The sequence below is a fragment of the Astatotilapia calliptera genome, chromosome 17, assembly GCF_900246225.1.
Source record: "Astatotilapia calliptera chromosome 17, fAstCal1.2, whole genome shotgun sequence".
Lineage (NCBI taxonomy): Eukaryota > Metazoa > Chordata > Actinopteri > Cichliformes > Cichlidae > Astatotilapia > Astatotilapia calliptera.
In genome coordinates this window covers 2,274,159-2,299,599 of record NC_039318.1, presented here as the reverse complement: position 1 = coordinate 2,299,599, position 25,441 = coordinate 2,274,159, and the positions used below count along the sequence as shown (strand labels likewise).

The 25,441-nt window shown below is 42.1% G+C and overlaps 2 protein-coding genes across 5 annotated transcripts; both read left to right on the top strand.

The window, feature by feature from the left end:
* Positions 1-7,542: 7,542 nt before the first annotated feature.
* LOC113009132 (serine/threonine-protein kinase pim-2-like) lies at positions 7,543-11,143 on the top strand. The gene is made up of 9 exons (XM_026147262.1): positions 7,543-7,651; positions 7,753-7,932; positions 8,179-8,367; positions 8,633-8,727; positions 8,813-8,860; positions 10,193-10,414; positions 10,496-10,676; positions 10,766-10,942; positions 11,032-11,143. Exons 1-9 carry the CDS (start codon positions 7,579-7,581, stop codon positions 11,121-11,123), a joined length of 1,257 nt encoding a protein of 418 aa, XP_026003047.1. The 5' UTR covers positions 7,543-7,578; the 3' UTR covers positions 11,124-11,143.
* A 268-nt stretch (positions 11,144-11,411) lies between these two features.
* LOC113009130 (serine/threonine-protein kinase pim-2-like) lies at positions 11,412-19,863 on the top strand. 4 transcript variants are annotated; one of them, XR_003270121.1, is made up of 11 exons: positions 13,324-13,572; positions 16,427-16,535; positions 16,632-16,811; positions 17,056-17,244; positions 17,510-17,604; positions 17,690-17,737; positions 18,046-18,267; positions 18,349-18,529; positions 18,619-18,795; positions 18,885-19,322; positions 19,834-19,863. XR_003270121.1 is itself a non-coding variant. In XM_026147260.1 (10 exons), exons 2-10 carry the CDS (start codon positions 16,463-16,465, stop codon positions 18,974-18,976), a joined length of 1,257 nt encoding a protein of 418 aa, XP_026003045.1. In that variant the 5' UTR covers positions 11,412-11,469; positions 16,427-16,462; the 3' UTR covers positions 18,977-19,827. The 4 variants fall into 4 exon arrangements, 3 of the variants coding, with proteins under 3 accessions (XP_026003045.1, XP_026003043.1, XP_026003042.1); XM_026147260.1 differs by lacking the exons at positions 13,324-13,572; positions 19,834-19,863 and adding an exon at positions 11,412-11,469 and having other exon boundaries at positions 18,885-19,827; XM_026147258.1 differs by lacking the exons at positions 13,324-13,572; positions 19,834-19,863 and adding an exon at positions 13,258-13,291 and having other exon boundaries at positions 18,885-19,827.
* The last annotated feature ends 5,578 nt before the right edge of the window (positions 19,864-25,441 follow it).

Genomic DNA, 25,441 nt, shown 5'->3' with positions numbered 1-25,441 from the left:
AATGTTTGTGAGTGTCTCAAACAGAGGAAGCCAAACAGACAGGCACGGGCACCTATGTTGAGCATAGAGACCACTCATCCATTTCAGTTGGTTTCAGTTGACTTTTTGCACCTGGAGCAATGCAAGGGGGGGTGTGAATACATACTTGTAGTTATGGACCACTACACCCGCTTCGCTCAGGCCTACGCAACTACAAATAAGTCAGCTAAGACTGTAGCAGAAAAACTATTCAATGATTATTGTCTCAGGTTTGGTTTTCCAGAAAAATTACACCATGATTTGGGGCGAGAGTTTGAGAATAGACTGTTGCACCATTTAAAAGAACTGGCTGGTGTTAAAGGGTCACACACTACTCCTTATCACTAGGGCTGGGTATCGTCACTGATTTCTAGAATCGATTCAATTCCGATTCACAAGGTCCCAAATCGATTCGATCCACGATTCGATTTAATTCGATTCGATTCGATTTAAATCTGGGAAATTTTGACAGTCAGAAGTATAATTCAGATCAGAACATTTACATATTTTTGTATCTATAAAAAGGAAGCTGACACTCGCAAGACTTTATCCAAGGTGTGAGCATCACAGCAGATGCCTTTGTGTCAAAGTAGCTGAGGATAAAACACAGAAAAACATGAAGGTTTTCCTGGCCTGGGATTTTATAAAAATATTCTGCAGTACATCAAAAACGAAAGAAAACCATTAATTAATGAACATTACCTCTGACGTTACAGCGGTTTTATTAGACACACGGCTAAGCATTTTGCATTTTGAATAATATTAAAAAGTTTAAATTTGTTCAGTATTGAACAGCAGAAATGAGGTTTTCTTTTCGGAAGAATTTAAAAGGGAAAAAAACAGCGGCCGACAGCGCTGTAAACAACAGTAGACTTGTGCATAACAAGCAAGCGAATAATGAAGAAAGCGAAACTGTTCGAGAGGAGAGGGGGGGGAGAGGGGGAGGGAGAGAGGGAGAGAGAGAGAGCTGCGCATCGCAATGGAAGCAAAACAGTAAAAGAGTGAATTCATGACGATGTTTATGTGAAGCGTTTGGATCTTCTTTTGCTGCTGGTTCGGTCAATATTGTTTGGAGAGAGATCAAACTAACAGCTTTAGAATCAGCGCATAAAGGGCGTGAACACAAAGCGCGGACCCGGATCAGCGAGCTGTCAGCTTTCAGCCCCGACTGTGAGAAAGGCGACATCTAACTGATTCTGATCCGCGGGTCGCGCTGTGTGTTTAAGTCTATGTGCAGAATCCCTGTACCTGCTCTCATTTACTGCTTGGTGGTTCTTGAAATTTTGTGAGATGTCACCAGAGATTCTGGCATTTCGGACAAAATAAATTTATATTAAAAAATCGATTCAGGATTTTAATGAATCGATTTTACGTTATCCAAGCCAGAATCTATTTTAATCGATGAATCGATTATAAAAACCCACCCCTACTTATCACCCACAAGGAAATGGGCAGACCGAAAGATTCAACAGGACCTTGCTCTCGATGTTAAGAACACTAACAGAGGAACAGAAAAGAGACTGGAAAAGCCACCTCCATAAAGTTGTACATGCCTACAATTGTACTGTTAATGAGGCCACTGGCTACCCTCCTTTTCTCCTAATGTTTGGTAGGTCACCACGGTTACCGGTTGACCTTCTCTTTGGCATTGAGCAGGAGGACAGTTCAGGCTCCTACCAGGACTATGTGGACAGATGGAGAAGGAGAATGGCTGAAGCTTACACTGTCGCCTCCAAAAATGCAGCTAAGTCAGCTGACCGAGGTAAAAGGCAGTACAACAAAAGTGTGCATGGTCCACCACTTCAAATAGGGAGTCGTGTCCTTGTTAGAAATGTTGTGGAGAGGGGTGGGCCAGGTAAAATCTGCTCCTATTGGGAAGACAACATCTACATCATTAAAAAACAAAGGGGAGAGGACAGTCCTGTGTTTGAGTTAGAGCCAGAGAATGGTAAAGGCAGGACAAGGATTTTGCACAGGAATATGTTGTTGCCTTGCGATTTTCTTCCGCTCCCAGCAGATAAGGAGGCAACTGTAACTAGTACTAAAACAAGGAAAAGACATTATAACAAACGGAAACAAACATGCATGACTCCGACACAAGTGGGGAGTGAGGAGGAGGAGGACACAGATGAGTTTTCTGATGCGGTTTTCACCTGGCCTTATCCTGAGCCTCAGTGTTCACCTACATTGGACCCCACAGCGGCAGAGTTTATGCCACTAAGGGACGGGGGTGAGCCAGATGAGCTTCCTCACATGTCAGGAGATGGCCAGGGGGACCCCAGCCAAGCTGATGAGGAGAAAATGGACAATATGGAACCAGAGGATGTGGCTATTGTGGGTGCAGGGGAGGTGGACAGCAGCTCTGATGTCGAAGAGGCTTTGGAAACAGACCAGCCAAGTCCATACCCAAAGAGAGAAAGGAGACACAGACAGACTTTGACCTATAGTAAACTTGGACAACCAAGTCTTGAAGAAAGAATAGTGGCCACCAAATGTGTGAATATTCAAGGTTACTGGCGACCTTGGTAAAAGAGGAAGATATAATGTTTACACTTGGTACCCCTATTTCAGATTGTAACAAATGTACCTATGTTGATTGAAATATCGTGACACATGGATTGCAGGCCGAACATGTGTATGAGTAAAGGGAAGATGCTTAGTGTTCAGATGAGATGTGGACAAAGTTAATGCCCTTACAGGAGAGTACAAATAGCATGGTAATTTGATAGATTGAATGTTGGACTAAAAACAAAAAAAGAAAGCTAAACTGATTATATCAGGAGTATACACAACTACAGTGCACGGTAGTTTGGGTAACTTAAAAATAAAAAGGTATAATGTAACCTGGTAAATAGTCCATGCCACTCTATTGTTCTCTATGGATTGTAGATTATAAGGTACATTTATGTCGGGATGACATTTCTCGAGTGGGGGAGAGTGTGAGAGATACACATATTGACGGGGCCGGGTTATGTTAAAAAGTATAAATTGTTATACTTTGTTCATTGGTTCAAAGGTACCCCACACTTCTTTTTTTTGTTTGCTTGTTTGTTCTGGTGTATTTTTCATTTGAACAGTTATTCTGCCAGAGTACTCATATTTACAAGATGGCATTGAACGCCCCATTGGTGTGTCAGGAAAACTCTTTTGTACGTATGTTCCTTGAAGGGGATTGGAGTCGTTCTTTTTCCACCGCAGCGAAGGGCTAGGAGTTGGAGAGGAGCTGCTGTATGTTTTTGTTATCGATCTGATTGTGAAATAAAACATATGCAGTGAGAAAGCAACTCTCGGAGTCATCCCTGCCTAAAAGCTGCAACATATACACAGGCGCCCTAGGCAAGATTTTAGGTGGCGCCCCCCTACATTGGCAGTGTAGTGTATGTACTCACAAGAAACCGAATAGCTTTGTCTTTGACCTTTTTTTTTAGCTTAAAGAAAGCAAATTCACAATCAGAATAATTAACAAGATAAAAAAATATATGAATAACATACATAAACACAATAAAGCGTGTCAACAAGTTGGATAAAATAAATTAAAAATACAATATAAATAAGGCACTGCACAAAACAAGATATTAAATAAACCAGTATGACTTTAACTGGTGGGTTGTGCTGCTGAGGTGGAGGCAACAGGAAGGCCGCTTGATGCTGCTGCATCATGGCTGGGTTGTGCTGCTGATGCTGCATCACTGGTGGGTTGTGCTGCTGAAGTGGAGGCAGCAGCGGTAGATGTGGTAGATGGCCCAGGGGTGGGATTTAGAAACTTCAACAGTGCATCTGAAGAGAGGAGTATGTGACACCACTGAGAATTAAAGTCTAATAATAAAAACATATGATTCCAGGAATAAAATGAAATGATATAATATAAATGAAAAACCAGAGAGATATATGTATGATGTTAACTCTTATGCAAATTAGATTAGATTCAATTTATTGTCATCATTACAGTGAAATGCTGAATGGCAGAATGCAAAGTAACAGTATAATATCATATGAGAATGTTATGTTATGATTATCTTTGACCGAATCACAGCAGTGCTCATATTAAAAAACAGCATTCCCTCTCATGTGATATTGCTTAATTAACATTAATGATGTGCACTTTAACAACTAGGCTTACAACTATAATATATACAGGGGTGGAAAAGTGACTATTACCTGCAGGGTAAACGTTAGCTAACCAGAAGGCAATAACAATGTAAACAAAAAACACCTGCTTAAAAGATGAATACAAATGAGGAATGGTGGGAGTACTGTAATTACCTAACATTACATTATTATTTTCCATAACAATTTAGCCCCCTCCACAATATTAACTGACGTTAAAACAGTTAACTAGCTATTTATTGATTAGCAATTAGTGAATCATGTAACATTAGCTTAATGCTAAAAATTTAGGTTACTATCACATTCAGACAAATAATTTCATGTAGGCTAACGTTACCTACCTCTGTCTTTTTCTCGTTTCTCCTCCCCTTCTTTTCTCTTTTTTCTTCCCTGGGCACCTGACAGTTTTGGCCGTTTTGACATCTTGTGTTGATTTTTTGATGTGGCGACGTCCAAAAGGAACCATGATACGGGAAGGGAGGGGGCGCACCGTGCGAGGGGGGGGCGTAATGTTGTAACAAATAATATTTCTATTAAATAAGCTTTACTTTGCATTTTAATTAACGTGGGATTATTTTTTGTATTTAGAAATAATAGTACCAACTTTTTTTTTTTTTTTTCAACATTTGTGGCACTGGCGTGGCGCCCCCTGATGGACGGCGCCCTTAGCATTTGCCTATACGGCCTATGCCACGGGCCGGCCCTGTATATATATATATGTATGTATGTATATATATATATTTATATTAGGACTGCAACGATATTCGTATCGATATTGAACCGTTCGATACAGTGCTTTCGGTTCGGTACGCATATGTATCGAACAATACAAAATTTGTAATTTATTTTATCAACTTTCCTTCTGTCTGTGCTGAGCGCTCAGTGAATCTGTGTTCGACTACTCCGCCTAGGCTGCACTGTTGAGCGCAGATCCACTGAGCGCTCAACACAGACAGCATCGTCAGAAGGAAGAGCGCAGGGCAAGCTAGCAAGACAGAAGTTAAGCTCTCCTTGCAACATGGCAAATTGAACCTCCCCCATCCTCATTCAGATCTGGCGTTTGGAATTATTTTGGTTTTCATGTGACGTATGACCCTGAAGGTAAGCGCGTCATGGACTAAAGTAAAACAGTATGTTGGATGTGCCATGCAATGCTCAATTACATAGGTGGGAGCTAGCGTGTTAGCGCAGTTAGCTCGTTAACGTGTTGGCCGTCTAGCCCCATGCATGATAATGGAGATTTGCCGTGTTGTGGCGTTAAGGTCATTTCAACGAGATTAACCTGAAAGCACTAGTGGGAACACGACGAATATGACTGCACATTTACGCCGACATCATCCTAGTGCAAAGACAAGTGGAAGCAGACAAAAACAACAAGTACGCATGCTACAAACTTTACCCGAGTCGTTTAGACAGCCGTTAGCACAGGATTCTCCTTATGGGGACCTGATATGTTTAATATGCTGCTGAGAATATAGCCCAGAAGAAGCGGATAGTATAGCTTTTATTTTGGAAAGAGCCATTTCTCTGTAATAAACTCTCTTTTCAAAAGATGAGTGATTCCTCAATCAGATACAGGGCTCGCAATATCGCTATCGATTTTTCCAGTCGGGCTACCAAAATCTATCTCTGCCCTGCCCGTCGGCCTATCGTAGGAAGGAAAAATATATGTCAATGCTTTTGCATTCTTTCAGAAATGTAGCTGGGTAATTACGTCATTGGCATCGGTGAGCCACTGTCAATATGTGACATATTGAAATCGCGTTTGAATTTGCGCTTGTTTTTTGCTTTCACTTTGCAATCGTGTGAACTGTGTATAGAGAGCGACAGCACTGATTGGTGAGTGATGATAATTTGTGCACCAATTCCTCTGACATCGTCTTATCAATCGTTAGCTTACTATGCAAACATGACAAGTGAAATCTCCCGCAGCTTAAACATGTGAGAGGTTGATCGTGCAGAGAATCGCTGAGCGTTATGTGAGTGCGTGTGTAAAAGCAGCAGGATATATATTTTAGTTCTGCTGAGCCAAATAAGACAGGTCAGGGTGAAGAAGTGACAGCCAAAGAAAAGCTTACCACAAAACGGAGAAGTTATGACAAATCAGACTATAAGGCAAAAAGAAAGTGCAGCTTTATGGTTTCATGGACAAAAGAATTTCTGTGGCTGCGATATGATGAGCTAAATAACCAGGGCTGCACATAAGTGGTCCGCAGGTGTGCATTCGCTGTCAAAATAAAAAACACGCACAAGGGTTAGGGTTAAATTTAAAAACTGTACTTTTGAGTTAAAATATATATTCATAATTTTAATAAATGACAAATTAAAAAGGCATGAACATTTTTTTTGTATCGAAAAAATATCGAACCGTGACACCAAAGTATCGAACCGAACCGTGAATTTTGTGTATCGTTGCACCCCTAATATATATATATATATGTGTGTAATTTTAACAAGAACTTTATTGAACAATCAGTGAGTATACAACATACAAACAGATGAGGTATACAAGTGGAACATAAATATGAACAACCAGCGGTTAAAGAAAAAAAGAAAAAAAACCCACACCGATAGAGTTGGGAAGCAGGTACCATGCTTGTTACATCAGCTAACAATACTAACTTCCACAACACTCACCAAGACAGTCGGAGGTTAGGTAAAACAGAGCAAATAAATTATTGAGAAATTATAAGAAAATACATTAGGCAGGAAAGGAAAAAGAATAACTGTGGAAGTTCAAATTCACTGGGCTACACGTGCTTTCTTTCTATAGCCTTTGAACCTTGAAAAATATAACCTCATCACAGTAACGCATAATTTTATTATGCATTACATCCAATACTGCTCATACATTTAGTGAGTAACTAGTCACAATAATGCGCACAGATACAATTTATAGATCAGTCAACACATTCCAGCACCTTTAGGCAACTGTTTTTGTGATTTGGTGCTGTAAATAAAACTGAAATCAAGTGAATTTTGACTTAACCTGTGCTGCTAGCTTTTAGCCTGCAAAGCTATCCATTAGCCTTCACTACTGCCTTACAAGTAAATGCTGCCCAAAGAGAGTCCTTCTTGTTGGTATAATAGCTACAATATTATCTATAATATCCATTGCTTGTTCCTAACTAGTTTTATGGCCTTTGTTGTAGAAGCACAGTTCCCACCTTGAAGCAGCCCTCTATAAACATGCATTTATGCAGCTGCGCTACAGTTTTTGCAATATTGCACCCCTAAATAAATCTTTACAGAACTTTGCCTTCACCAGAAACTACTGCCTAGCCCAGGCTGATGTTCTGTAGCTATGGAAACCAAGAATTCCAAAATCTTGTGATGTCATCACCTCGTTGTTATAAGACATTGTTATAAGACACTAAAGATCATAGTTCTCACACACAGCTCATTGCATCTTTGCAGAGTGAAGAGTGAAATCCTGAAACTAAATTAACCTAAATGAATCACACAATGTCAAAGTCTTGGCCAACTTATACTGCACCACGTCCTGTGGATCTGAATAACCCTCTAGGTAAGTCAAATGGGATTCATATGGTAATTATGCATGCTTCTGGGTTTTTATTTGAGGCAACTGAATTTGACTTAAACAAAATCATCTTTTGTTGATTTCAGGACACCAAACAGAGCCTTGCATCTCCACACTGGTGAAGATGACTCCAGATGGAAGAATAGAGGGAAGAAAGAGAAGGGACTTACCTGAAAGACTGGACAAATCCCCCAAAAAAAGCAAAAGCAGTGGAGGTCCAAAACCGGGTCCCAGCCACTTTGTTTCTGGGGAATCCAGTTTGAAATGTAAGTGATAAGACCTGTTTTAGCTGTGACATTATCTTGGCTATGTAGTTTATTTTGTGACTTTAACTGTGTACTTAACGGTCTTTAACTTTGTAGTTGGTTCATTTAGCCTTCTTTGTGTTGATTTTCAGTGTGCAGTTATTGCTTTAATGCACGATTGCCAGACCTTAGAAAGTCAGTAGAAAGCAGTTGACACACAGAGTTGGACTGAAAATGCTTAAAGTCAAACTACTTTTTCCATTTTAGTTGGCCTTCTCATAGTGCCTTCAAGCGACTCTAGTATAATTAAGAGGAGCAACAAACGGAAGAGCACTAGTGACGAATCTGAGGGACCATCCAGCAAAAAAAGCAGGACAACGAGCCCAGAGGAGAGTCCCACCCAGGAACCCTCTGAAACATGTGACTCACCGAGGATATCCGGCACTGACAGAAAAGGTAAGATAATGGCAATATTTCTGAGCTGGATCACAAGATCCTTTAGAATTTGTCCTGGGGTTTGAGATTGGGTTTGATTCCTGTGGGACCAATCGACAATAAGAGACACTCTGGGCAGTAATGACGTTACCTACCTACTAATCTGCTAAAATGTAGCTGCTATTTACCAATTAATAGAAATGTTATAACAAAGCTCTATAGGACTGTGCCAGCTGTTTTCTGTGTAACAAGTCATAACCTGTATGTTTTTCCTGTGTGTCTGCAGAAGACTTCCTGGAAAAATATCAAGAGCTGGAGGTGCTGGGTCATGGAGGCTTTGCCACCGTGTTTTCCGGAATACGCATAAAAGACAGTTTTCCAGTATGGCTTCTTACATTTGCATTTCACAGATCTTCAGTTTATTCCTGTTTGTACTTCTCTAACCCAGAAAATGTCTTTAATGCAGGTGGCAATCAAACATGTTCAACAGCGCAGACTTGCGCGCACAACAATGGTAAGCGTCTTTTCTTATTCCAGTAGGTATTTATTAGGGCTGCCACGATTTGTCGACTAGTCACGATTACGTCGACTATCAAAATCGTCGACGACTGATTTAATAGTCGACGCGTCGTTTGAAGCTTTGTAAGATCACAAAAGACGCAGGAGTAAGTGGCAGGATTTAAGAGTGTAATAACGGACTGAAACAGAAGATGGCAGCATTGCATGTACAAGGATGTCAGCTACCGTTAAACCCCGAAGAAGAAGAAGAAGAAGCAGCTGTGTCCCAGAATTCATAGCGCGGCCCAGCGCAGTTTCCAACAATGGCGGCAGCTAGTTAGTTTTAATGTTACTCTTATTATTCTTTCTGGGTCACAAAATAAACGTTTAACATATTTTCAGGCGAGAATGTAGCTGTGTAAACCTCAAATATCTGCTCAGTTTATCAAGACACCGCATATTTTCAAAAGCGCTCCGACGTTTTCGGAGACATCTGTTACCCACTAGCTCGTTAGCGAGCCGGGGGCTAGGCTCACTAGCGCCGTGAGAACACCGGACTCCCCGCAAATCGTTTTCAAACCCACCGCCGTCTTTCGCTACTCAGGTTAAATATATATGAGTCACTTAGATAACTTAAAATGTTATTGTTTGGCTTTTTTTAGTATTTTATTTGTTCCTGAGTAAATCAGTTTGTCTGAGATTAAAGTTATAGTTTTTACACAGCTGAATAAACATCAAGCAGACAGCTGATTATCAGAAGTGTGAGATGCTCCAGAATATACTCCAGTGTCCTGTTATATTTTAGATAGCAAGGAGTTTATTAAACTTCACCGAAACAATCTGCAAATTTCATTAAAATTTAATAAACTATCATCTTGTCTTTATTTTTAGTTAGCACAGACCTTAAACACTTAAAGCTGTAAGCTAATGATAGTTATATAAGAGCAGATACTGCTGGTGCAATAAGCTGTAGTTTTACGTCCAATGGATGATCTGATTAGTCGACTAATCGCAAAAATAATCGGTGACTAGTCGACTATCAAAATGATCGTTTGTGGCAGCCCTAGTATTTATATTATTTCAGGCCTTCTCAGGCATCAAGCATAAGGCACGTATTTCCTCCGTGCATGAACCAGACTGGTCTCACAGTTGTGTGTGAAATCGTCAGGAAATATGGTCGAATTCTATGAACAGTGGGTCACCTTATTGTTTAAACTGACATGTTTCAGTGGAAAGAATGCTTTTTAAAGATCAGGTCATTTTGTGACTATTTCAAAACTGTCTGTACGCTGATAGCTACTTTTGTTGAAATTCTGAATACTGACCTGAAGTAACTTTCCTTCTGAAGGATTGGAATGGGAAAAGTACTGATGTTCCCCTGGAGGTGGCGCTACTGATACAAGTTGGGGCTGGACCACACGATACGGAAAGCAGTATAACCCCACTTCTACTTGACTGGTTTGATCTGGAAGATGAGCTTATTATGGTTTTTGAGAAACCAGAAAATTGCATGGACTTAGACAATTACCTCAAAACTACAGATAAACCTCTGTCAGAGACACATGTTAAGGTAAGTGACGAGCATTTGGAGCTTACAGCAGTTTTTCATAGAGAATGTCCTGTGCTCCAAATATGGCTTCCTTTCTTTTAGGTCATAATGAAGCAACTAGTTGACGCAGCCATTACGATGGATAACAAGGGGGTTTTCCACCGAGATATTAAACCACACAACATTCTAATTGAAACATCTTCGGAGGAACCCCGAGTGCGATACATCGATTTTGGCTGTGGAGTCACGTTTACTCCGGGACAAAGGTTCAGGAGGAACGCAGGTATGTTTTCAGCCACAGCGTTGTGCTGTCATGAACTGTCTCCACATCATGTTCCCTCCCCATTAATTCTTCTTATCTTTGTGTTTTAGGAACCAGGATCTACAATAGTCCAGAGTGGTTCATGTACGGCTTCTGCTCTGCAGAATATACTACAGCCTGGCAGCTGGGTGTTGTGATGTACCAGCTGTTACACAACAAGTTACCATTTGACTGCGACTACAAGATCATCAACCAAAACCCACCGATTTTAGCTGACATTTCAAACAGTAAGATTTCTGCCAAAAGGGCTGTTGATATAAGAAAGGTGAAATAACTTTGTGGATAACTTTAACAAGAGTATTTCATTTCTGTAAAGAATGCAGGGATTTTTTGACGGGGTGTCTGAGGAAGCACTACAAGGACCGCTTCACCCTGGAGGATCTTCGGAATCACATGTGGCTCAAATGATTTCTGCGCACCATGAACTAAAAGGTTATGGAGCAAAAGCTCCAACACATCACAAGTCATCAACAAGTCACTTTTCAAATTTAGTAGCAATGTTGCAGTTGCTGTCACGTGGCTCTTTTTTGGTGTTTTCTTTTCCAATCCAGCAGCAAGCAGTCTGAGACCTCCATCTGACCTTCATCTAAATATAGTGTCAAGCGGCGGCTGTGTGAAGGCAAGAGAGGACCCAAATGCACAGCTCTAGACACACGGTGATGACCTCAAAGGCAGGTCTTTATTAACAGGAACATAAGAAGCCATACAATAACTAACCTGGGAGCAACTAAAGCTGAGGCGCTGGGAAGACACGGTAAATGCACACAACCTAGAGGGACGACGCAACACAGAACAAAGGGACACTCTGACATAAATACACAGAAGGTAATGAGAGAAGTGGGAACACACGGGGAACACAGCTGAAGACAATTAGCGAGCAGGGAGGACACGAAACTGAAAATACTGACACCAAGATGTGGACCTTAAACACAACACAGTACACAGAGATGAGCACAGAGAGAGAGAGGCAGAGAAGAAGGATGAATATGGGGGGATGAGGAGAACACAGAACACAAAGGATGGGAACACGGTACCAGAACAAACACCACAATAAAAACATGGACACAGGGGGAATCCAAATACCAAACCAACCAATCCAATGGACATAAGGAACAAAATACAAAACTACAGGAAAACTAAGAACACTGGGTCAAAATGACCCAGGACCATGACATATAGGCTTTTGTAGGCTTGCTTTATGAAAAATGTCATTGATGAAAATGTAGTGTATATCTGTTATTAACCTCTGTCTCTCTTCCACAGCATGTCTTTATCCTGTCTTCCTTCTCTCACCCCAACCGGTCGCAGCAGATGGCCGCCCCTCCCTGAGCCTGGTTCTGCCGGAGGTTTCTTCCTGTTAAAAGGGAGTTTTTCCTTCCCACTGTCGCCAAAGTGCTTGCTCAAAGGGGGTCATATGATTGTTGGGTTTTTCTCTGTATCTATGAAGTGCCTTGAGGCGACTTTTGTTGTGATTTGGCGCTATATAAATACAATTGAATTGAATTGGGCAGCACGGTGGCACAGTGGTTAGCACTGTTGCCGCACAGCAAGAAGGTCCTGAGTTCAATTCTAACATCAGGCTGGGGTCTTTCTGTGTGGAGTTTGCATGTTCTCCCCGTGTTTGCGTGGGTTCCCTCTGGGTACTCCGGCTTCCTCCCACCGTCCAAAGACATGCAGCTTGTGGGGATAGGTTAATTGGATAATCCAAATTGCCATTAGGTGTGAATGTGAGTGCGAATGGTTGTCTGTCCCTGTGTGTTGGCCCTGCGACAGACTGGCGACCTGTCCAGGGTATACCCCGCCTCTCGCCCTATGACAGCTGGGATAGGCTCCAGCGCCCCCCGCGACCCTTGAATTGAATTGAGGCCATGATGCATTTTATTGTAGCTCATCATCATCCGACCCTGCCCTGAAAGTAGCTGAAGAAATGTTGGCATACCGAAAGGTTTGCTTTGGGGGTACTATTTGGTGCCATTTTAAGTTAACAACTATTAAAAAAAAAAAAAAAGAGTCATATTTTGTGTGATTTTTTCATTACTGTTGTATATACTATATTAATGTTTGACCACATTTGGGAATCAGAGCAGAGAGAAGATGACAACAGGTGGCGCCATATTGCCAACTGACTAGTCTTCTTCATAAAATATGATACAAAAGCATGATTACAAAAACAATAAATGCTTCTGGATGGCAAATGCTCTGTTCAGTACACACGTTTTACTTTGAACACATAGGTATGCAGCATGCACACAACATGCATTCATCCTTTTTGGTTGAGTCCATGGTGATGGCCTGTGTCTTTCCGAGTTCTCCTCAAACACTTTGGCTTCCCTCTACAATGTTAGGCCTCTTATTAACCTTTGTCATGTCATGCACACATTGCTCAAGAGCTGTTGCCATATTGGATGTGATAACCTGTAGCGATCACATCCAATAACTCATGTGTTGTTTACATACAAATGATCACTGCTTTTTTTTTCACTGCTGTGCTGCTGGTTGCAGCAATCACCAGGGATAGAGAATCTTTTTTGTTGCCTTTCAGGTGATTTGGATAGAAGAGGAGCATCACATAAAAGGTAGTATCAGTTCTAAATTATTTGAAATCCAAGTATCTGTTTCAAACAATATTTGACTGTGAGGCTTGGTTACCGGTTGTTGCTGGTTCTCACTGGTTGTCACTAGTTGTTACCGCTTGCTGCTGGTGCAGCAGCACTGACAGCTAACATGGCGGTTAAATCGACACATTTTGCTGCACCCATTTTTAGTTTTAATTGTTTTATGTCAGCTTTTCAGCTCCACCTTCTCCACTTCTTCCACACTAAACTTTTTCTACAAGCTGCGTGAGCGCACACCAAAGGTAGGGGAGGTGCTCAGGTTCACTGTCATTGATCATAATCGATCGATAGTGAAAAGTCCCCGCTCAATGCTCAGCTCAAATGCACAAATATATACAATTATGAGATATTCATGAAGTATTTTTATTTTATTTTGCCATTTATATATGTTGGCACTAACAGTGCTCAAGACAATACTTATATACTGTCAATATGTGACATATTGAAATCGCGTTTGAATTTGCGCTTGTTTTTTGCTTTCACTTTGCAATCGCACGAACTGTGTATAGAGAGCGACAGCACTGATTGGTGAGTGATGATAATTTGTGCACCAATTCCTCTGACATCGTCTTATCAATCGTTAGCTTACTATGCAAACATGACAAGTGAAATCTCCTGCAGCTTAAACATGTGAGAGGTTGATCGCGCAGAGAATCGCTGAGCGTTATGTGAGTGCGTGTGTAAAAGCAGCAGGATATATATTTTAGTTCTGCTGAGCCAAATAAGACAGGTCAGGGTGAAGAAGTGACAGCCAAAGAAAAGCTTACCACAAAACGGAGAAGTTATGACAAATCAGACTATAAGGCAAAAAGAAAGTGCAGCTTTATGGTTTCATGGACAAAAGAATTTCTGTGGCTGCGATATGATGAGCTAAATAACCAGGGCTGCACATAAGTGGTCCGCAGGTGTGCATTCGCTGTCAAAATAAAAAACACGCACAAGGGTTAGGGTTAAATTTAAAAACTGTACTTTTGAGTTAAAATATATATTTATAATTTTAATAAATGACAAATTAAAAAGGCATGAACATTTTTTTTGTATCGAAAAAATATCGAACCGTGACACCAAAGTATCGAACCGAACCGTGAATTTTGTGTATTGTTGCACCCCTAATATATATATATATGTGTGTAATTTTAACAAGAACTTTATTGAACAATCAGTGAGTATACAACATACAAACAGATGAGGTATACAAGTGGAACATAAATATGAACAACCAGCGGTTAAAGAAAAAAAGAAAAAACCCCACACCGATAGAGTTGGGAAGCAGGTACCATGCTTGTTACATCAGCTAACAATACTAACTTCCACAACACTCACCAAGACAGTCGGAGGTTAGGTAAAACAGAGCAAATAAATTATTGAGAAATTATAAGAAAATACATTAGGCAGGAAAGGAAAAAGAATAACTGTGGAAGTTCAAATTCACTGGGCTACACGTGCTTTCTTTCTATAGCCTTTGAACCTTGAAAAATATAACCTCATCACAGTAACGCATAATTTTATTATGCATTACATCCAATACTGCTCATACATTTAGTGAGTAACTAGTCACAATAATGCGCACAGATACGATTTATAGATCAGTCAACACATTCCAGCACCTTTAGGCAACTGTTTTTGTGATTTGGTGCTGTAAATAAAACTGAAATCAAGTGAATTTTGACTTATGGAGTCACACAAACCACCTGCAACTCAACACCTCAAAGACTAAGGAACTGGTTGTGGACTTCGGGAGGTCCAGAGAAGGTCCACTGCCAGTTCAGATAGAGGGGGAGGAGGGAGGTGGTCAACAAGTACAAGTACCTCGGGCTGTGGGTGGACAATAAACTGGACTGGTCATGCAACACAGAGCACCTGTATAAAAAAGCCCAAAGCCGACTGTACTTCCTCAGGAGGCTGAGGTCTTTTAACATCTGCAGGAAGCTCCTGAGGATGTTTTACCAGTCAGTGGTTGCTGGAGTACTTTTCTATGCTGTGGTGTGCTGGGGGAGCAGCACAGCAAAGAGGGACTCATCCAGGCTGGAGAAACTGATCAGGAGGGCTAGCTCTGTGGTCGGCATGAAGCTGGACACTCTGGTGACAGTGGCAGAGAAAAGGACATTAAAGAAACTGATGGACATTATGGACAATGCTGGGCATCCTCTGCACACGGCCATAAACAACCAGAAGAGTCTGTTCAGTGACAGGTTGCTTCTCCCCAAGACAAGAACTAACAGACTTAAAAACTCCTTTGTCCCACACGCCATCAGACTGTTTAACTCCTCTCTGGAGGGGAGAGGGAGGGGAAACAGGAGGACAAAGGAGGGGGGAACAACTAAGCTGTAGTGCCTCTTCACCTCACTGTACAATACCTTGTGCAATACTTTTTGTAAATAGTCAACAGACTCAATACTTGAAATGTGCAATTCACTTGTATTTTTATTTTTTATTCCTATTTATTCTATTTATCCCCTTTGTATATTTTATTTATATTTGTCTCTGTATTTATATATGTGTGTGTGTGTGTGTGTGTGTGTGTGTGTATATATATATATAACAGTTCTGTAACTGTAACTTTGGTCGTTGCTGTGCTTTTTTTGGAAGTCGAATTTCCCAGAGGAACCCACCCAAGGGATTAATAAAGTTCTATCTTATCTTATCTTATCTTATCTTATCTCTTAACCTGTGCTGCTAGCTTTTAGCCTGCAAAGCTATCCATTAGCCTTCACTACTGCCTTACAAGTAAATGCTGCCCAAAGAGAGTCCTTCTTGTTGGTATAATAGCTACAATATTATCTATAATATCCATTGCTTGTTCCTAACTAGTTTTATGGCCTTTGTTGTAGAAGCACAGTTCCCACCTTGAAGCAGCCCTCTATAAACATGCATTTATGCAGCTGCGCTACAGTTTTTGCAATATTGCACCCCTAAATAAATCTTTACAGAACTTTGCCTTCACCAGAAACTACTGCCTAGCCCAGGCTGATGTTCTGTAGCTATGGAAACCAAGAATTCCAAAATCTTGTGATGTCATCACCTCGTTGTTATAAGACATTGTTATAAGACACTAAAGATCATAGTTCTCACACACAGCTCATTGCATCTTTGCAGAGTGAAGAGTGAAATCCTGAAACTAAATTAACCTAAATGAATCACACAATGTCAAAGTCTTGGCCAACTTATACTGCACCACGTCCTGTGGATCTGAATAACCCTCTAGGTAAGTCAAATGGGATTCATATGGTAATTATGCATGCTTCTGGGTTTTTATTTGAGGCAACTGAATTTGACTTAAATCATCTTTTGTTGATTTCAGGACACCAAACAGAGCCTTGCATCTCCACACTGGTGAAGATGACTCCAGATGGAAGAATAGAGGGAAGAAAGAGAAGGGACTTACCTGAAAGACTGGACAAATCCCCCAAAAAAAGCAAAAGCAGTGGAGGTCCAAAACCGGGTCCCAGCCACTTTGTTTCTGGGGAATCCAGTTTGAAATGTAAGTGATAAGACCTGTTTTAGCTGTGACATTATCTTGGCTATGTAGTTTATTTTGTGACTTTAACTGTGTACTTAACGGTCTTTAACTTTGTAGTTGGTTCATTTAGCCTTCTTTGTGTTGATTTTCAGTGTGCAGTTATTGCTTTAATGCACGATTGCCAGACCTTAGAAAGTCAGTAGAAAGCAGTTGACACAGAGTTGGACTGAAAATGCTTAAAGTCAAACTACTTTTTCCATTTTAGTTGGCCTTCTCATAGTGCCTTCAAGCGACTCTAGTATAATTAAGAGGAGCAACAAACGGAAGAGCACTAGTGACGAATCTGAGGGACCATCCAGCAAAAAAAGCAGGACAACGAGCCCAGAGGAGAGTCCCACCCAGGAACCCTCTGAAACATGTGACTCACCGAGGATATCCGGCACTGACAGAAAAGGTAAGATAATGGCAATATTTCTGAGCTGGATCACAAGATCCTTTAGAATTTGTCCTGGGGTTTGAGATTGGGTTTGATTCCTGTGGGACCAATCGACAATAAGAGACACTCTGGGCAGTAGTGACGTTACCTACCTACTAATCTGCTAAAATGTAGCTGCTATTTACCAATTAATAGAAATGTTATAGCAAAGCTCTATAGGACTGTGCCAGCTGTTTTCTGTGTAACAAGTCATAACCTGTATGTTTTTCCTGTGTGTCTGCAGAAGACTTCCTGGAAAAATATCAAGAGCTGGAGGTGCTGGGTCATGGAGGCTTTGCCACCGTGTTTTCTGGAATACGCATAAAAGACAGTTTTCCAGTATGGCTTCTTACATTTGCATTTCACAGATCTTCAGTTTATTCCTGTTTGTACTTCTCTAACCCAGAAAATGTCTTTAATGCAGGTGGCAATCAAACATGTTCAACAGCGCAGACTTGCGCGCACAACAATGGTAAGCGTCTTTTCTTATTCCAGCAGGTATTTATATTATTTCAGGCCTTCTCAGGCATCAAGCATAAGGCACGTATTTCCTCCGTGCATGAACCAGACTGGTCTCACAGTTGTGTGTGAAATCGTCAGGAAATATGGTCGAATTCTATGAACAGTGGGTCACCTTATTGTTTAAACTGACATGTTTCAGTGGAAAGAATGCTTTTTAAAGATCAGGTCATTTTGTGACTATTTCAAAACTGTCTGTACGCTGATAGCTACTTTTGTTGAAATTCTGAATACTGACCTGAAGTAACTTTCCTTCTGAAGGATTGGAATGGGAAAAGTACTGATGTTCCCCTGGAGGTGGCGCTACTGATACAAGTTGGGGCTGGACCACACGATACGGAAAGCAGTATAACCCCACTTCTACTTGACTGGTTTGATCTGGAAGATGAACTTATTATGGTTTTTGAGAAACCAGAAAATTGCATGGACTTAGACAATTACCTCAAAACTACAGATAAACCTCTGTCAGAGACACATGTTAAGGTAAGTGACGAGCATTTGGAGCTTACAGCAGTTTTTCATAGAGAATGTCCTGTGCTCCAAATATGGCTTCCTTTCTTTTAGGTCATAATGAAGCAACTAGTTGACGCAGCCATTACGATGGATAACAAGGGGGTTTTCCACCGAGATATTAAACCACACAACATTCTAATTGAAACATCTTCGGAGGAACCCCGAGTGCGATACATCGATTTTGGCTGTGGAGTCACGTTTACTCCGGGACAAAGGTTCAGGAGGAACGCAGGTATGTTTTCAGCCACAGCGTTGTGCTGTCATGAACTGTCTCCACATCATGTTCCCTCCCCATTAATTCTTCTTATCTTTGTGTTTTAGGAACCAGGATCTACAATAGTCCAGAGTGGTTCATGTACGGCTTCTGCTCTGCAGAATATACTACAGCCTGGCAGCTGGGTGTTGTGATGTACCAGCTGTTACACAACAAGTTACCATTTGACTGCGACTACAAGATCATCAACCAAAACCCACCGATTTTAGCTGACATTTCAAACAGTAAGATTTCTGCCAAAAGGGCTGTTGATATAAGAAAGGTGAAATAACTTTGTGGATAACTTTAACAAGAGTATTTCATTTCTGTAAAGAATGCAGGGATTTTTTGACGGGGTGTCTGAGGAAGCACTACAAGGACCGCTTCACCCTGGAGGATCTTCGGAATCACATGTGGCTCAAATGATTTCTGCGCACCATGAACTAAAAGGTTATGGAGCAAAAGCTCCAACACATCACAAGTCATCAACAAGTCACTTTTCAAATTTAGTAGCAATGTTGCAGTTGCTGTCACGTGGCTCTTTTTTGGTGTTTTCTTTTCCAATCCAGCAGCAAGCAGTCTGAGACCTCCATCTGACCTTCATCTAAATATAGTGTCAAGCGGCAGCTGTGTGAAGGCAAGAGAGGACCCAAATGCACAGCTCTAGACACACGGTGATGACCTCAAAGGCAGGTCTTTATTAACAGGAACATAAGAAGCCATACAATAACTAACCTGGGAGCAACTAAAGCTGAGGCGCTGGGAAGACACGGTAAATGCACACAACCTAGAGGGACGACGCAACACAGAACAAAGGGACACTCTGACATAAATACACAGAAGGTAATGAGAGAAGTGGGAACACACGGGGAACACAGCTGAAGACAATTAGCGAGCAGGGAGGACACGAAACTGAAAATACTGACACCAAGATGTGGACCTTAAACACAACACAGTACACAGAGATGAGCACAGAGAGAGAGAGAGGCAGAGAAGAAGGATGAATATGGGGGGATGAGGAGAACACAGAACACAAAGGATGGGAACACGGTACCAGAACAAACACCACAATAAAAACATGGACACAGGGGGAATCCAAATACCAAACCAACCAATCCAATGGACATAAGGAACAAAATACAAAACTACAGGAAAACTAAGAACACTGGGTCAAAATGACCCAGGACCATGACATATAGGCTTTTGTAGGCTTGCTTTATGAAAAATGTCATTGATGAAAATGTAGTGTATATCTGTTATTAACCTCTGTCTCTCTTCCACAGCATGTCTTTATCCTGTCTTCCTTCTCTCACCCCAACCGGTCGCAGCAGATGGCCGCCCCTCCCTGAGCCTGGTTCTGCCGGAGGTTTCTTCCTGTTAAAAGGGAGTTTTTCCTTCCCACTGTCGCCAAAGTGCTTGCTCAAAGGGGGTCATATGATTGTACTGTCCACATAGTCCTGGTAGGAGCCTGAACTGTCCTCCTGCTCAATGCCAAAGAGAAGGTCAACCGGTAACCGTGGTGACCTACCAAACATTAGGAGAAAAGGAGGGTAGCCAGTGGCCTCATTAACAGTACAATTGTAGGCATGTACAACTTTATGGAGGTGGCTTTTCCAGTCTCTTTTCTGTTCCTCTGTTAGTGTTCTTAACATCGAGAGCAAGGTCCTGTTGAATCTTTCGGTCTGCCCATTTCCTTGTGGGTGATAAGTAGGGGTGGGTTTTTATAATCGATTCATCGATTAAAATAGATTCTGGCTTGGATAACGTAAAATCGATTCATTAAAATCCTGAATCGATTTTTTAATATAAATTTATTTTGTCCGAAATGCCAGAATCTCTGGTGACATCTCACAAAATTTCAAGAACCACCAAGCAGTAAATGAGAGCAGGTACAGGGATTCTGCACATAGACTTAAACACACAGCGCGACCCGCGGATCAGAATCAGTTAGATGTCGCCTTTCTCACAGTCGGGGCTGAAAGCTGACAGCTCGCTGATCCGGGTCCGCGCTTTGTGTTCACGCCCTTTATGCGCTGATTCTAAAGCTGTTAGTTTGATCTCTCTCCAAACAATATTGACCGAACCAGCAGCAAAAGAAGATCCAAACGCTTCACATAAACATCGTCATGAATTCACTCTTTTACTGTTTTGCTTCCATTGCGATGCGCAGCTCTCTCTCTCTCCCTCTCTCCCTCCCCCTCTCCCCCCCTCTCCTCTCGAACAGTTTCGCTTTCTTCATTATTCGCTTGCTTGTTATGCACAAGTCTACTGTTGTTTACAGCGCTGTCGGCCGCTGTTTTTTTCCCTTTTAAATTCTTCCGAAAAGAAAACCTCATTTCTGCTGTTCAATACTGAACAAATTTAAACTTTTTAATATTATTCAAAATGCAAAATGCTTAGCCGTGTGTCTAATAAAACCGCTGTAACGTCAGAGGTAATGTTCATTAATTAATGGTTTTCTTTCGTTTTTGATGTACTGCAGAATATTTTTATAAAATCCCAGGCCAGGAAAACCTGTGTGTGTTTTATCCTCAGCTACTTTGACACAAAGGCATCTGCTGTGATGCTCACACCTTGGATAAAGTCTTGCGAGTGTCAGCTTCCTTTTTATAGATACAAAAATATGTAAATGTTCTGATCTGAATTATACTTCTGACTGTCAAAATTTCCCAGATTTAAATCGAATCGAATCGAATTAAATCGAATCGTGGATCGAATCGATTTGGGACCTTGTGAATCGGAATTGAATCGATTCTAGAAATCAGTGACGATACCCAGCCCTAGTGATAAGGAGTAGTGTGTGACCCTTTAACACCAGCCAGTTCTTTTAAATGGTGCAACAGTCTATTCTCAAACTCTCGCCCCAAATCATGGTGTAATTTTTCTGGAAAACCAAACCTGAGACAATAATCATTGAATAGTTTTTCTGCTACAGTCTTAGCTGACTTATTTGTAGTTGCGTAGGCCTGAGCGAAGCGGGTGTAGTGGTCCATAACTACAAGTATGTATTCACACCCCCCCTTGCATTGCTCCAGGTGCAAAAAGTCAACTGAAACCAACTGAAATGGATGAGTGGTCTCTATGCTCAACATAGGTGCCCGTGCCTGTCTGTTTGGCTTCCTCTGTTTGAGACACTCACAAACATTACTGACAATCTGTAGGCCAGAAGAAACGATCCCTAATTAAATTTAGGGTCCTTTCTGATCCCAAGTGGCCCATCTGTTGTGTAGTTCTTGAGCACTAGTGGGTGGTAAACTGAGGGGAGAACTAGTTGTTTTTTGTGTCGAGTCTCTCTGAACATAGTTCCATCCTCTCTGATTTTTAGTTTGCTCCACTCTCTAGCCAATGCTTTAAACTCAGTGCTCTCAGTTTTAATTTCCTGTGTGGTGGGCCTTTTGTTTTGCACTACAGACTCGTACATTTTACCTATCACGGGGTCTTGCCGCTGTGCTGCACAGATTTCCTCTCTCGGTATTGGCTGAATCATGTCCAGCAGTTCCTCTGCTTGTGTTTGATGCTGAAGGGTGTGGAAGGAGACAGCGTTAAACATTAGAGCTTCTGTTTGCTGCACTAATATGCCCTGCTGTGAGGCTGCAACCACGTCCTGGCTAACCGTCTGTGTACAGCAGTTCATATAGTCCTCAAAATCGAGGGGCATCCTGGATAAAAAATCTGCATCTGCATTTGTTTTTCCTGGCCTGTATTTTATCGTAAAGTTGAAATCTGCGAGCTCAGCCACCCAACGCTGACCTGATGCATTCAACTTTGCTGTCGTTAACACATAGGTGAGTGGATTATTATCTGTATAAACCACAAAAGATGGCGCATGCAGCAAATAATCTCTGAAGCGCTCACAGACAGCCCATTTGAGAGCTAAAAACTCCAGTTTGCCAGCATGCATATGGTAATTTTTTCTGGCGGCGTTAACGTTCTAGATCCATAAGCTATGACTCTTAACTTGCCATTACTGCGCTGGTAGAGCACTGCTCCTAACCCTGCTTGAGAAGCATCAGTATGAAGCACAAATGGTTGGTTTAGATCAGGGTAGCCTAGGATCGGAGGACTGGCCAGTTTATTGACTAAGTAAGACAAAACCTGATGGTGTGACTCTGTCCATTTCACAGGGGCTGATGAAGGCAACTGTCCTTTAGCCTGTTTGTTTTTCTCCTTCCTTCTCTTGTTCTGTGTTTTTAAGTCCTGTGGGCTACTTTTAGCATTTGTTTGGGCTGCTAGCAGTTCATACAAAGGTTTGGCGATACGTGAAAAGTCCTGTATATAGGCTCTATAATAAGATAGGAAGCCCAAAATCTGTCTCACTTCCCCCACTGTACTAGGGTGTTTCTCTTTAAGTGACATCACGGAGGCGACTCTGCTGGATCCATACTATGGCCATCTTTTGACACCACTCTACCCAAAAACCTGACCTTAGGCTTGAACAGTTCACATTTCTTAGCAGTAAGTTTGACCCCATGTCTCTGATACCTTTGTAGCACGGCTCTTACATGCTCAACATGGTCCTCAAAAGATTTACTGTGGACCAAATTGTCATCAAGGTACGGTAGACAGATATCATCACGCAGACCCCAAAGACACTCCTCCATGCTCCTCTGGAACTCTGCTGGGGCGGGGCTGAGTCCAAATGGGATTCTAACCCACTGGTATAAACCCCAGGGGGTGATGAATGCAGTGAGTGGCTGACCTGTCTTCGTCTAGGAATCCTTGATGATAAGCCTTTCCCTGGTCTAGTACTGTAAACCAGGAGCTACCAGTAAGGCTGTCCAACATGTCCTGTATCCTGGGAATAGGATGTCTGTCAGGCACCGATTTGCGATTAAGTTCTCGATAATCCACACAAAGTCTGGGTCACCGGACTTTTTCCTAACACAGACTATCGGTGACGAATAAGGCGACTTGGATTTGTGACCCACCCCCTATTGATCAAGTCTTGCAGGTAAGCTTTTACTTCCTGATGCAGAGGTTTAGGCACACTATTGTAAGTCTTTTGAACTGGTGTTTGGTTGTTGAGAGTGATGTGCATCCGAAGCTAGGAATGCAGCCTACATCATTTTCGTCTTTTGCAAAAGCTTTGCATTCCTCCCTGAGCATCATCCTCACCGCCGACTGTTGCCACTCGTTAGATGGTCTAGAACTACAGGAGGATCCCAAACACCACTTGTCTCACCTGTGGGGGCTAATGGGACTTCAACACCTGCATCGTCTGCTGTTTTAGTTGTTGGAGTTTCTACAGGTTTTAGGGCAGCATGGGTATATTGCTTTTACGCCCTCAATGTGCCCAGGACAACACGCGGATCTACAAGAATATTATGGCATGGTGTATTTGTGACAGATACTGGGACCATGGCTGAGTTGCCCCTTTTTACTTTAAACAATACTTCCTGCAAATGAAGCCCCTCAGGCAGGCTGGGGTTCAGAACAGGACAAAATAACATTACAGTGTCCTCGTCACCCTGTATGCGTGTGCGACAGCGAATGGTAGTAGCTTCACTAGGGCCTAAAACAACTTTACTCCGCCCTGTCTTGACTTGGATCTCTTCCGCGGCTGTTCGATGTTGTCTCTATCAACTGGATAAAAGTCTTAGCAGATCCGAAGTCAATACCAAAAGCACTACTCACAATATTTGCAGCACAGTCACTGTTTTTAACACCCTGTTGTTTAAGTTGCTCGTTGATGATTTCTCTATAACATTGTATCCAATATGGGATCCTGAGCTACATTTGGGTCACTTGAGACCAATACGGGCACTAGGAGACTAGAGTTGGTCGTCTCCACCCCCGTCAGTCTAAACTCTACAGGGACCCACCCCATAATGGTATCTCTGTCTGATTAGCTGCGAGCCCATTTAATGGTTCTGAACCTAAGAGTTCATCTATCCCCCTGATAGTGGTGTGAGGTAAGTGCTTGACTCTCCAGTTCTCATTTATTACGGTAGCCTGTGCACCCGTTGTCCCACAATGCGGTGACTGGTACATTGTCAAAGGTGCATCTCACCATTTTTTCGTTCTACCAATCAGTTTCACCAGTTTTTGTCCTTGCTTATCTGATAGAAGTCAGAATATCCCATGTATGACAAACACCCCTTTTTCTCTCTTTCCCTCAAATGGTTGTTCAACTAGCCTCACCACTTTACATACATGTTTGTGATGGTGCCAGTGTTGTCCCTGACAGGCTTTAGAACAGTAACTGACAGATGAGCAGCCTGCACACCTCTGGAGTGGGGTGCTGACCGACTCTCTCTGGTGGCAGCAACCCACAGCGGCGGGACTCCTGATGTGGCGGTGGGGTCACTGCTGGTCCCGTGGCAGTGGGCCCTCTGGCGTTTCCCTGCAGCTGAAGTGGAGCTCGGCATCCTCTGGAGATGTGGCCGGGCTGGCCACACTTAAAGCAGTGGGTGCAGTTGTCTCCCTCTCCGTTTGCTCTGGGCAGGTCCTGCAGCCTTTCTTCTCCGGGTGTCCGCGGCAGCATGCTGATGTCCTCTTTGTAGTCTGCGACTTGCCAGCATTCAGGGAAGCAAGAACCATCTGCCTCACCTCTGCAACCTCGTTCTCAGCTCTTTCACCAGGTCGTGCATTTCGGGTGGAGGATGATTTTTCTTGTCTTCCTTGGTGGCGGGGATCTGTGAGTTGCTGCGTGGTTCATTCCCTAGTATGTAGCTCATTTGATTCTTTGGTGGTTTTGTATTGTTCCTCTTTAACTTGTTCAGTCTTTCTGTCTCGAGATTGGCAGCCTCATTAGTTTCTCAATCAGCATTTCATCAGTCACATCTGGGTTGTCAAGAAGGGCTTTAATCTGGAACTTTATGTTGTCATTTTGCAGCCCCAGTACCCACTGATCTCAAAAACTTCCTTTTTACCAGGTCCCGACTGTAGTGT

Bases quoted from the DNA above. Each gene is read 5' to 3' on its own strand.
- LOC113009130 (XM_026147260.1), top strand. From the start codon at position 16,463: ATGAATCACACAATGTCAAAGTCTTGGCCAACTTATACTGCACCACGT. The intron at 16,812-17,055 runs GTAAGTGATAAG...TTTCCATTTTAG, and splicing joins TGGGGAATCCAGTTTGAAAT to TTGGCCTTCTCATAGTGCCT. The intron at 18,268-18,348 runs GTAAGTGACGAG...CCTTTCTTTTAG, and splicing joins TGTCAGAGACACATGTTAAG to GTCATAATGAAGCAACTAGT.
- LOC113009132 (XM_026147262.1), top strand. From the start codon at position 7,579: ATGAATCACACAATGTCAAAGTCTTGGCCAACTTATACTGCACCACGT. The intron at 8,368-8,632 runs GTAAGATAATGG...GTGTGTCTGCAG, and splicing joins ATCCGGCACTGACAGAAAAG to AAGACTTCCTGGAAAAATAT. The intron at 8,861-10,192 runs GTAAGCGTCTTT...TTCCTTCTGAAG, and splicing joins GACTTGCGCGCACAACAATG to GATTGGAATGGGAAAAGTAC.